The following is a 13495-nucleotide window of genomic DNA, read 5'->3' as shown; positions in this document are numbered from 1 at the left end:
ATCGATGCGCGGCCTGGGTAAGGTATGGACGATACCGCGAAAATGTCGTTGTGGTTGCTATAGATTTTTGGATAATGGTAACCAATATTTTTTTCTAATTTAAAAATTTCAAACGAAGAAACATCGGTCAAAACGATATTTTTCCTTTCTTTTTCGCAAAATCATTAAAAAAATTGAAATATTCTGTATAAATAATCATCATAAAACTCCGATTTATGGGAACTTTATTTTGCGGCGGAAGAGTACACTCTCTACCTTTCTCTCCACTGCAAAGTTAACCTGAAACGAACTATAGCAAATGCAATTGATAAGTTTATTGGTCGAATTTTTCATGTTTTATAAAAGTTTGATAAAAGTCTTATTATAAAACTTGAAAAATGCAGCCAATAAGGTCAACGGTTGCATTTTCTAGAATGTAACCAATAACCGTATTGGTTAGATTTTTCAAGTTTGATAAAATCCCTTTTATAAAACTCGAAAATTCCAGCCAATAAAGCTCATAGGTTACATTCGAGCAAATGCAACTCATAATCTTAGTGGTTGAATTTTTTAAATTTTATAAAATAACTTTTAGAAAACTTTTATAGTGTAATACCGGCCTTAGGGTGGTATTACACTGTAAACGTTTTGTAAAAATGCTTGTACAAAACTTGAAAAATACAACCAATAAACTGATCGGTTGGATTGGCTTGAATGTAACCCATCAGATTATTCGTTGTATTTTTCAAGTTTTGTACAAGCATTTTTATAAAACTTTTATAGTGTAATACCGGCCTTAGAGTGGACACTTATAGGTATCATCTATGAATTTGAACGATGCCGTTAAAACTGGAACGTCTCTAAAACTGAAATCTTCATATACACGTAGAAATGAGACTCGAGTTGCCTTTTATTATCAACGCGAACACTGCTCATATAAGGCCATTCGCATAAACTTGCATTGGCACCATTCACTCGAGTGCTCCACCAACAAAAATTTACCGCAATATTTATAAAACCTATTTTATACATTACCGGAATTTTTGGTTCCTGAAATATTAGGATCTCCCCTCCCCACCCCGATTTTGCCGATTCCTCCAATAAATTTACACGTATGAGTCAATCTCGTTTATTTTTACGTCGTGAGTGAACAAATGACAAACAACTTTATTATTTTCAATTAAGAAATGGATTTTAAAAAATCGTGTAGTGTATTTCTCCAACTTTAGGGTTGCAAAAAGGTTTACATTTCATCATTTTACCAAAATGTTCAATTTTATTTTGACAATATTTCATATTTACTGTTTGCACAGTCCATATTTATATGTGCGAACATAAATAGTCGTACAGAATAAGGAGGGGTTTTCCGAACAGAGTCTTCATTTTGCTCGGCAAATTACTTTTTTCAATCTAGATATAGACACGTATAGTATCTCAGCTTCGATTGATCTTCACTTGCAACACGACTTCAAAGAGACGAGAACGACTTCTGCGGATGGTGAGGGTCGGTCGCCGTTTTGTTGAAACATGCAATCGTTATAATGTCTGTGCGTCGGACACGAATCGTACTTGTCATCCTTGTACGCCGTCGCTCCGTCAGCATATTGATAGAAAGTGATCGACGAGCCAGGAACAGACGTATTCGTGGAATCTTCGCCGCGGTATTTTCGGTAACCGATGTACCACCAGATTCCGAAAGCTATTCCTCCCAACAGAACAATGGCGATAATAACGATTATCGATATCAGTCCAATTATTTGAGAATCTGAAAAAATAAAAACGAACGCTCAGAATTTCACAATATATATACCTCTTACACTTATACCTTTTTACCCAAACGAGAGAAAGTTAATTTTCTTACTCAATAACGCGAACGCTTCGATTCGAGCCGGGTAATTTTGGCCAAAGTTGTTTCCCCTCCCCCTCGTTGATATGAATCATTTCACTCTAAAGCACATATGAACTCAGTCTTATAAACCCTGCACGATCCCGGACTATCCACGCATTGTGAAAATTTACTACCGTTTCAACGCTTTTTAGAAGAAAGTGAGTAATGCCGGAGGTGTGTGTGTTGTGCACCTAACAGCCTACGTGCGTGACGCTGTGGTCGTTGGAGTGGTCACAGTGACGGACTCGCATCGCGAGGTCTCGGGTTCGAACCCCACCGGCGCCACAGTGGTGGTCGGCCGAAGTTGGTTTTCTATTATTTCCAACTTCGAGGCGTGAATGGGAACCGATCTCCCCTTTAAAAAGTCTCTCCACGGAGAGTAACAGACCTGCAAACGGTAAAAATGCAATTCAATAATTACACTTCACTTCTGACATATAGATGGCAGTAGACACAACACTAGATACGCACTCAGACCGTTAGGTACACACACTTACACTTCCGGCACAACTCACTGGGTAGTAAATTACCCATAGATGGCTATAGACGAGTTGTGATCGGTTTGAAAGAGAAAAAAGTCTGCCTGCGTATATAGTGTTTGTGGAGTTGGTGTTGCCATTATATTCAAATTTTTAAGTGAAATTTAATGACTACATACACAGTCAAATCTCCATAAGTCGAATGTGGAGCGACCGACAAAAAACTTTGAGTTCGACTTATCGGACATTCTGATTTCAGAGTGGGGAAAATAAGACATTAAAATAACGTCGCTATATCGTATTAGTAAAACGTATCAAACTACTGGAGACGAAGAGAAATTAGAAAAAGATAAGTTATATTTAATCATATTTATGTTTTGAATGAGAAAAATATTGCAAAATAAACTAGACGTACATACTCTGTACTACGGAAACGGACGCATATTATTACTACTATTTCATACTAGTGAAAAAATTATAAAGTATAAATGTTACCGACAAAGTATGAAATACGTCCAGGGCGTGGATTAAAGCATTTGCGCAATTGTTCGGCAGCCGCAGCGACTTCCTTACGAAGTGTCTAGGGATGCGATCAAATCTTTCCAGTCCCGCATTTGGACCTCCAAGTGATAGAAAGATGGCATCACGTAGTTACAAAAGAAGAGCAACCTTTGTTGAGGCTTTGTTCTATACAATGACTGCCTGGTCGTTTCAGGGAAAGTATAAAATGCCGGCTTTATGCTATACTTTGCCTAAGTATTCTATAAAAATATGAAATTCTTCATCCATAAAACCAACATTGAAAAAATGTTCATTAGATAAGCCGCAGGATGCCAAATGCGCCAAATAATTTTTTTTTCTAAATTTTATTAAATTATAACTTTTTTTAACAAAAAAGATTTTTGTTAAATTATAAATTGTAATGGATTTCCGATAAATGATACTTTGTTTTTCTCCAGAAAAGCTTCCTTTTGGTTTCCGTGAGTCCGGATTTGTTGAGGAGTGAAATAAAATACGATTTTCTCGTCGAATTCGAATTTCACAAACTTTCCTGAATTCCTCCCGAAACGTCTCCCTTTGTCTCTCTTGAGAAGGTATCTGTTGATGGGCGATATGAAACATCAGATTCGTCAAACTAAAATTAATTCGTCAAAAAAAAAAAAAAAATGATCACAACTGAATTTAAGCTGGTAATTTCCTTTTGGAATTTTAAATCTGAAACTGACCAAAACTTTCGAATGCTTTTCGTGGAATACCTTGTATATGTTACGGTAAACAAAACAGCTATAAATCGGTGATTACGCATAATCACTGCACTTATATTTTTTATATGCATCGGAGCGGATTAACCATAAAACAAAATAAGCACTTGCTTAGGGCATCGGGGAAAAAAGGGCACCACAAAAAAATTATCAAATGCAAATTTTTTCCAGCATCAGCATCCAGCAAAAGTCCTAGAATTTTCGATTTATTGTATAGTTGAAGACCTTATCAAAAAAGGATAGCGGAAATGCACAAAAACGAATAATATTGCAAACTAGAAACCACGTTGATGCTGAGTTTTTGGAATGAGATTTCGTGCAATTTCCATAAAGTAAGCTTAGCTCTCCTCAAAGTGAAGATTGATTTTGTGATGAGTATCCTGCATAAATGTGTGACGTTTTGCTTTTTTAATGTTTTTAAATCTCGTAATTAAATCAAACAAGTTGGGTTTTTATGCGTGTTTACGCGTTAAATAGCAGTAATCCCATTGTAGGAAGAAAGCTTCTCCGACTTCTTCGTCCCTTAATATCCGACCAAGAGGTGTGGGGGGGACGATCACCACACCAAGAGTCTGATAATATGATGGAACGAATCTGTCCCGTATTTTACGGGACAGTAATGACTAGCAAAAAATGCCTCATCTGACACATCACTCTGGATTCGCGCGGTCACTTTTTCTCTAATAGATGAGTTAACGCGCACTTTATACATTATATTTCTTGCTTATAAATCTGTAGATGAAAATTTCGTTTACTTCAGGAGGAGAAAATATCATCGCATAACCCGCATTTGCAAGCTCCATTCATCAAGATTGAAATATTAAGAAATGGGAAAGGTTTTCGGTCACATTTTTGTTCGATTCTTTTCGATTTTTTTTTCACATCGATATTAATTTTTTTTTTCTCATTCGAAGTTGTGATAAGAGCAATTTTGCTTTTCTTGGTTATTTTGCTTTTTGTTTCTTCTGTACTTGTGTTTTTTTTTCCTTAGTGTGTGTGATTAAAAAAAAAATTGTAAGAGGTGTGATACAAAATGTATACAGTTTTGTGTTTAATATCAGTTTTTTTTTGTTTCATATTGCTCCTGCGACACTGGTACAATTTTTTCCCCATGGATGATCGTAACACCCCCAGTTGTTTCGGATAATCGATGCTCTACTGTATATCCCTTGAGCTTTTTCTTTCCAATGAACAAAAGAATCTCAACTGTATTACAAATACATTATACTAACTGATGACGATGAAATGCTTATTACTAGAGCCCGGATTATATGCAAATGCATTGCATGCGTTTGCATATTTTGGCCTTTTTTAGCATTAATGAAAAAAAATCAAAGAATTTTCAGGATATTTTTGACGGTTTATTTAAGAGCTCACTCTCAATTTTTTTTATAATTTTTCAAATAAATATTGTTCGCAATATTTTCATAACATCGGTTTTTTCCCCGCAGGTGAAATTTAGGGAATTAATACATATTTATAAATGTATTTTACGAATATTAACCGTAAGGCTAGTTCTCTAGAGATATGTCTAAGTGTTAATTTTTTTTAGAAATAGTGTTGAAATTCTGTTGTTAGTGGTATTTTCGTTATTGAGCAGCCACAACAAACTGAAAATTAAAAATGCCTGAATAAAAAAATAGAAAAGATGCATCCGCTTTTTTTTTCTTTTTCTTCTGTGGATGGTGATTTTTTAATGCATATTTTCTCATTTTTTGCACATATTTCGGAATTTTTGACTTTTAAATATTTCTAGTGCATATTATGGGGTGTTTACTGCATATTTTTGGATATAAGTGCATATTTTTGCATTTTTAAGCGCATATTTTTGCATTTTTAAGTGCATATTTTTGCATTTTTAAGTGCATATTTTTGCATTTTTAAGTGCATATTTGCATATTTTTATAGCATATTTCACCACTTTTTTAGTGCATATAATCCGGGCTCTACTTATTACACTTTGCAAGATTGTACTTGTATTGCATAATTTTATTACAGTTCTTAATTGATGAATATTGTTAGCAATAAAGCGTAAATGTAGTTAATTGTCACACTTCGGCAGTGTTTGTTATGTTATTAATGAATTCATTAAATTCTACATTCTTCCTATGTCGGGTGTCTTGGCTAGAAGATATTTCCATTATACGTCTTCAAGAAAGGTTTCACCATAAAATATAATAGCACTGCTGTGATTTCACACCACAGAAAAAATATCGTGCCCCTTCCATAATACACGGAATTTTAATTAAAACCTACGGAAGTACCACATTTTCAATGAAATAAATTTCAAGAAAGCTGACTCACCAGAAACAAAAGGAAACATTTTCAAAATGAAAAGATAACGCGGCTTATATGTTGGAATCTGAAAAAAAATTTGTAAAATTTTAATTTAATGAAAATCTAATATTTTTTTTATTTCACCCCCTCAACAAATCCGGACTCACGAGAGCGAAGGGAAATGTTTCCGGGGGAGAAATTGAGGAAAATTGTGAGAAACTCGAATTTGACCAAATTCTGATACATTATATCGCCCCTCAACAGATCCGGACTCACGAAAGCCAAAACGAAGCTTTTCTGGAGGTAAAAAACGTATCATTCATCAGAAATCCATTATAATTTATAATTTTACAAAAATCTCTTATTTTTTATTTGGCGCATTTGGTATCCCGCGGTTTACCTAATGAAAATTTTATCAATGTTGGTTTTATTGATGAATAATTTCCTACTTTTGCCTGATTGTATTTCGGCATTCTATATAATGACTAGCCATTCTATAGAATACCTAGGCATAGTATAGAATAAAACGGGTATTTCATACTTTGCCTGAAACGGCCAGGCTTTGTATAGATTTCATACTTTGCCAGTAACATATACAAGATTAATTTCTGTCGAAAAATGCATGATTTTTGACAGTCCTTCTTTCGTGGAAAACTCTTTCGTGACAAAATCATTCACACTTTTTGCAAGCATGAATCCACTAAAAATTCTATCGTTGAATGCTATTTTCTAAATTTCTCTCAACTCCGAAAACTTCGTCAGTTCTTGGGCTGACCTTAACGATTATGACCGAGACATTATAACAGGGAGACACTGACTTACATTCGCGTTTAGGAGTTGGGCAAACCAATTCCAGCCAACGAACACTGTCACGCAAGGCGGGAGAAACGAACCAACCTCACACACACTAGAGATACCTCTATGTGGTTCCTCGCGATGCGAGTCAGTCATGATGCTCATAGGATCGCACAGCGGCTGCTGCTAAAGTCGCACGTGCAGTAGCAATATGATCTACTACGCACAAAGAGTTTTTTCGAAGCATAAATTTCAATAGTATAGGAAAAAACAAGAAGGTAATTTATAGTTCTCTCACGTAAAATCTCTCAGAAAAGGCTAATCGAGCGGGGTCCACCGTTTGGGAATTCACGATCGTTTGAGTAAGTCTATTTGAGGTGTAAAAATCAGTAAATATTCAGATTCGGTTCATTTAACGTCGCAAGAGAGAGAACTAACTCACCATACTCTGGTTTCTTCGAAGATTGGAGCACCGAGGCGGCAGCTTGCATAGACGATATCCTGGAATCTTTGACATGACTCTGCTTGTAGCCCTCGTAGGTGAAAATGTCGTTGTTCATTTCATCGTCACCATCGTTTTCCGTTTTCGTGCCTGGCTGATCCGGTGGATCGCTCAGCTTCGGAATGTTGAATCTATGGAGTATTTATTTTTACAGTGATCGAGAGCTTGTGCAAGTAATCAATATGAGTAGCAGGGCATTGTCACACATATTTGTCCGTATTTCGAAAATGTTCCCCGGCGCTGACATCTTCGAAATGCCGCTACTTTCACGATGAGTTGTAATATAAGGGAGACCGTTTTACCCAGTGACGTAGGAACGTATTTATATCTATGAAAGGCATAATTAACTATGTTATACTTGCTCGAGCACTCACATAATTTTGTAGCATGGGCTCGAGCATCCCTAGAACCATTTCAGAATTCAAAATTTTCTATTTGAAACAGGGGTCGAGCCGTAAGGGGCCAAGGTGTAAAACCGAAGCCCATATACTCTTTAGCACATTATTTTTTTCAGACGGTTTTTTTCTCAGTCCGAATTTTTTACCATAAAAATTTCACTAAATTCATTTTTAGTACTGTTTACTGTATGAAACATACATCACGTAGAATTTAAATTACCTTTCTTTCTTACTGTAATCATTAAATAGGAATTTTTGAAAAGGAAAAACAATCTGTGGTTGGTCAGAACATGATAACTCCAAAATCATATTTTTGAGACATTTTCATTGTCATTTAAAGATCAAAAATAAAGCATAAACACAAATAAAAATATCATGCATCAGCATGTTGTTCAGCCGTACGCACGTATTTGATCATTTTTGTCTCACCACGGTCATTTTCTGCACACGAGGGCTAATTAGACCGGGACCTACAATTTATTGCCGATTCCAAACGGCAGGCTTGTTTTTTTTATACTCATCGAGAGGTTGGTGCGCTGAGGTTGTAATTGTTTGCTGCGGTCAAGTAACCGTTTTTTGTTGTACTCCTGTGTCAGGAAAGTTTTCTGACAAGGACGAACCGGGTATCGAACTCGCGACACCTCTAAACATCCTTTGGTACTTCAGGCGAGTATCTTATCGACCGGGCTACCGCGCCCTAAATATTTCTAAAACCAAATTCATTAATTTTCCTTTGCAATCAAAAATGTTCAACAAAGCTTCAATCTTATCTTTCAAAAATTTGACTGTCTCCGTACCCCTCGTGACTGTGTTCATCTTGAGCAGATTAATACCATTAAATATATCTAGGAGTTTTAGTTGATTCGAACCTAAAATGTAAATCACATATACAGCATATTCATTCTAACCTTCGATATCTTATATACATACAGATTCTCTACTACCTTAAATCATAATATCAACTCCTCATTTCTTTCGGTATTATATTACGCCTTTTTTGTCATTCTCATCTGCTTTACGGACTATCAATTTGGGGATCTAAATACATTACTTATATACACCCTTTGATCTGTATTCAAAAAAGACTAATCGGACTAATCACTAACAACTATAGTTCTCCGTCACATGATCTTTACATTTCATTAAATAAACTCCCTTTGCGGCATTTATACTTTCTAAAATCTATTTTTATTTTGAAAAAAACTAATTTTCTTTGCCAATTAATAGCTTTAGATCTTCCCCAAGATTAAAATCTTTTTATTTGATTCCAAAAATTAATAAAACAGTTGGTAAAAAACATTTCACCTATCTGATTCCAAATTTCTACAATAATTTACCAAATGAAATTATTAGCATTACAGCATCTGTACCCATTTTTAAGAAAATCTTGAAAAAGCATCTTTTTACTATCACCAACATTGAACATTTCTTTTAAGAAAATTTGCATTCACCAACCGTTTTTTTAAACCATGTTACTTTCCATTTGCCACAGGTTACCTCTCCTTAATTTTTTCTGAATACCTTCATAAAATAAAACTTTCAACTTTTCATTTACTCTATTGCTTATTTTTCTTTTAACTTTTTAATTAAGTTCAATTCAACAAAATGTCTGAATAAAATGAAGGGAAAACCGATCAAATAATTTCTTTCCAATTACAAATTGTTGCACCGCAATTTCCGCCGCTAAGTATTTTTTTATACAAAAATTGCCACGTTTTTAAGACAAAGAAAATTTATTTGTCTTAAAAACGTGGCAATTTTTGTATAAATTAAAACCAGGCAAAGTTTCTCATTTTTTGTGATAAGTATTTTTTATTTTGTCATTTTCGAGTTTCCCCCTTTTTTGTCTTCTCTCATTTATTATTATCATCTTATCTAATTCTGAATCAAATCTTTACAACTAATGACTAAATCCCAAAAAATCGTGATTGCTAATAAGAGCCATGTCTCGGCTTCTTAGCAATTTTTATTCCGCTTATATTCTGTATTTTCTTTAGTTATGAATAAAATTGAATTGAATTGTTAAGAACTTGAAAAAGCTGATCATTGGCTTTCTCCACGAGTTAGTTTCAGCACATTTTTCTAATTTCTAGATAATATTTAACTATAAAGAGTATTATGCCACGTTTAACAAAAGTGAATAGTATTGTTACGACCTATAGATGATAGATGGCGCGATTTTTTTAGAGGACCTGTCAAAAAAAACCGCAGTCTTCTGTTGGCAACGGCAGTTGATACCGGTTTCGAGGGAATAATAACCAGGGACGTCTTGGGACCGGTACCAAGAACCGCCCACGAGAGCGCTGAATTCTCGCCATCACAGGTGCTTAAAGGAGGAGATCGTCGAATCGCCAGAGACAGGATCAGCATTGGCTCCGAAAAGATGAAGAACCGCTACTATGCGAAGGCCACGTCTCATGACTTCAAGGAAGGATGGCTCTGGAACCCGAAGCACCGGAAAGGACTGTGCTCGAAACTTCAGACGTCATGGGAAGGACCCTACAGAGTCGTGAAGAGACTGAACGACGTCGTATCTCGGATCCAGAAAACACCACCCTCGAAGTGCAAGGTGGTCCACTTTCACAGACTGGCCTCTAATGTTCCAGAAGATTCCCCCCCCCCCTTCTCCAGACAGTGGCACCATTTTCCAGAAACTACCAGGAACCGCGTAGGACTCACTAGAAATTTCTCCGAATCTATATAAGGGACCACAACAGGATTGAAGAAGAGAGAGACTCTACGAAAAATCAGTTGTGATTGAACTTTGCGAGAAAGTTGTTAGCTCTCTGATTAGCTTGTAAATACGTGTAAATTGCTGTTCTGTAAATGAATCTGTGTTTGTCCGTCGAACCGCTTCTTGTTTTGCAATTTCGAAGTCTTCTGGAAATTGTCCGGCACAATTGGGTGTCAGAAGCGGGATAATTCAAGACTTGTATGAAAACGAGAAAAATGGACATGAATGAAATGCGAGAACAGCTGAATCAACTGATGTCTGTGATGGGCCACATGAAATCAGGCATCGAAGAGAAGATTCAGTCAACAGGCTCCATTGCTGCTGCCAAAGATGATGCCACCAACTCCATTGCAGCTGTCAATCTCTCCATCACTGAAGTAAAAGAAGATGTCGACACTGTGAAGGATGACATTGCCACCGCCATCGCTGGGGTGAAGGATGACATAAACACTGCCGTAGCTACAGTGAAAGAAGAACTCTCCCAAGAAATGAACGCGGTCGATTAGAAGCTCTCAAAGAGGATACAAGAGCTGGAAAGCCTACGTTTCCTGCGGACGCTCAACACGTCCTGGGTCAGCCATAGCTGAAGTCAATCGGCCGAACATCAAGCCCTCAACATACGATGGAAGAACATCGTGTTAGATCTTTAGGGCCCAGTTCGTGATGATAGCCTCTGCTCAAGGGCGTAGCGAGGGGGGGGGGACTTGGGGGTCTGGTCCCCCCCCCCGAAATGTGAGAAAATGACAGAAAAAAGGGAAAGAGATGGCCAAATCCATTGTTCTGTTACTTTGGTCCCCCCCCCCCCAAAATGAAAGTGGTCCCCCCCCCCGAACGAAATTTCTGGCTACGCCCCTGCCTCTGCTAACGGATAGGACTCAAGGCCTTTCACCAAGCCGACGCACTCCAAGGTGAAGCTGCCGAGGTTCTACAGACGCTCGCAGCCGAGAGATGACCGATCTAGCTATATTCCTCGCACATTTTGTTCTAGGAATTTTATCTTTCAAAAGAACTCTCTGTGATGCTTTTTCACGCCTTATTTTCATCCGGTCTATTGTCATATTGGCTTCTCGTTCGTCAATAACCCGACATCTTCCAGCACAGCATTTGCAATAATTGCAGCTGATCGATCAGACACACCAGTTCTACCACAAGCAAGAGGAACATTTGGTAATTTAGTTCTCATCAGTGAGGATGATGGTAGAACTTAAAAAGCAAATAAAGTACTTGCTTTGGCACCGATTGATGGACCAGCTTCAGTACTGATAGATGGAAATGCCAACTTCAACGGTAAACTGTGTTTTGGCTCATATAGATCACTTCCCTCAGACACGTTGGATATAGATGAGTTTTCAGTGGTTGATGAACTAGTAGTTGAGATGACTTCAAACGGGATACCATTTTCATTTTCCTTTGTTCATTGTTTTTCAATTTCTTCATTGTTAGGACATCTACTCGACCAATGGCCATCTTGCGTGTACTTCTTTGATCTTGCAAGAAATCTCGCTCTAAATTTGGGACCTTTCTCAACTTGTCACACTTACAGTCTTCAAAATCACATTTGCATGCTGCAATGTCGAACAATTTCCGTGCTTCGCACTGAAGAGATTTCAAGTTCAACTTGAAAGTGAGAATCTTTCCTTTCTTTCACATTTTTCTGAAGATGCTTTTATTTACAATAAAAGTCTTTGAAAATTTTGCATATCCGTTGGTGAGAAACCGTAAGAATTGAAGCAATTTTCCAAATATTTTCTATCTTTGACACGATAATTTCAAGAATGTCTGCAATAGCTGGATCTTTTCTTGATTGTTGTGCCTTCATATTGCGTTGAGTCATCAAATAACAAAGCATAACATCGCCACAGGTGGGCAAGACCCGAGAATCCAACTCTTTAGGATTTTTTAAAATGTCACAACGATAAAAGCATCTGGTCGTCATTTTGACTGCTATACACCCTCTCAGTCGAGGGGTAAGATTGCAAATGAATACTGAAAACAAGGGGAAAAACATCGAGTTCACTCAACGAATCACGTGTTCAGGGGAATAGTAAAGCCTCCTCCGCGGTGTAATGTTACAGAATTCCACACGTGCGTAAAACTTAAAGGGCGATGAGGAATCTCAAGAAGTTCGAATTTTGGGGAAAAAAAATTAGGAATGACATTTCTTCACACACATAAAGACATATTTTAAATTCTATTACAATGGCAATTTCAAAAATTTGTTTTTTGACTAATCAGTGAAGTAACCAGCTGAATATATTGTGTTTTGAATCGGTCATCAAGGTCCACATGAGATGGTTTCCATTGTGATTTTTTCCAAGTGTTGTATTGTTCATTTATTCACAAATGAATAATAGGTTCACAAATAATATAGGTTCACAAATATAAATTTTTGTTACGAATTTAGAGAAAAGTTTCAAACTTTAGAGTAGAAAAATCGCTTGAAATTTATAGTTACACAATTTACACGAGCATCTATCGTGAATACATCTAAACGAGCGTTTCGCCCAACATTGAACAATCTCCTGCTCTTCAGCTGACTTTTGTGGTGAGTTACAATGTAGAATTTTTTTATGTCATTTTTTTTTTCTAGCTAAGATTAAATACAAAATTCGGTCATAAAATATAGTTCACACTAAATTATTAACAAAACGTGCTAATAAATAAGTGTTACGTCGATGTAAGTCAGCACAAATAAATTTAAATGTATGGCAATATTCTCAATTTCCCACTGTGAACGAAAACTGCAAAATTATTCTATGAAATTCAATATTTAGACCTTTCGATTAATTTTGCGATCAATTATATTTTCCAATGATGATGTTTGCAGTTGCTGATGAAACGCTTCGTTCATACGTACCTATTTTGTGACTTCTGTGCGTTATTAATACAGTACCAAACAGGAAAAACGGTCAAACAGTCCGTTAAGACCGTAAGATAATGAATTCAACTCAAATTGATTAAAATGGTTTTAAATTAATTAATTAATCTCTTAAAAGTGTTTAAATTAATTTGTTTGTGTAAATGGGTTTAGTTAACTAATCAATTAATTTGCACTGAATTAAAAAGGAATTGGTTGTTTATTAATTATTTATTACCTTATGAACGAGTAAAATATTGCAGACCGGGCCGTAGACTCATAGAAATTTGATTCATCGCGCCGCGGTTTGAAAAATGTTTAGAA

General features: G+C 36.4%; 1 protein-coding gene across 2 annotated transcripts in view; it reads right to left on the bottom strand.

Moving 5' to 3' along the window:
* Positions 1 to 1235: 1235 nt before the first annotated feature.
* LOC149076693 (uncharacterized) overlaps positions 1236 to 13495 on the bottom strand; it is a 39255-nt gene continuing 26995 nt past the window's right edge. For both annotated transcript variants that reach the window (XM_089244313.1, XM_089244315.1), the window contains 2 exons: positions 7123 to 7313; positions 1236 to 1744 (listed from right to left, as the gene is read on the bottom strand). In XM_089244313.1, the coding sequence (XP_089100439.1) occupies positions 1431 to 1744; positions 7123 to 7313 (505 nt within the window). In that variant the 3' untranslated portion in view covers positions 1236 to 1430. The remainder of the gene's footprint in view (positions 1745 to 7122; positions 7314 to 13495) is intronic.

This window comes from Pholcus phalangioides, unplaced genomic scaffold (genome assembly GCF_987345545.1).
Source record: "Pholcus phalangioides strain wild (caught in Gottingen) unplaced genomic scaffold, Ppha-v1.0 ptg000015l_1, whole genome shotgun sequence".
Lineage (NCBI taxonomy): Eukaryota > Metazoa > Arthropoda > Arachnida > Araneae > Pholcidae > Pholcus > Pholcus phalangioides.
This window is presented reverse-complemented; position numbering and strand designations above follow the sequence as displayed.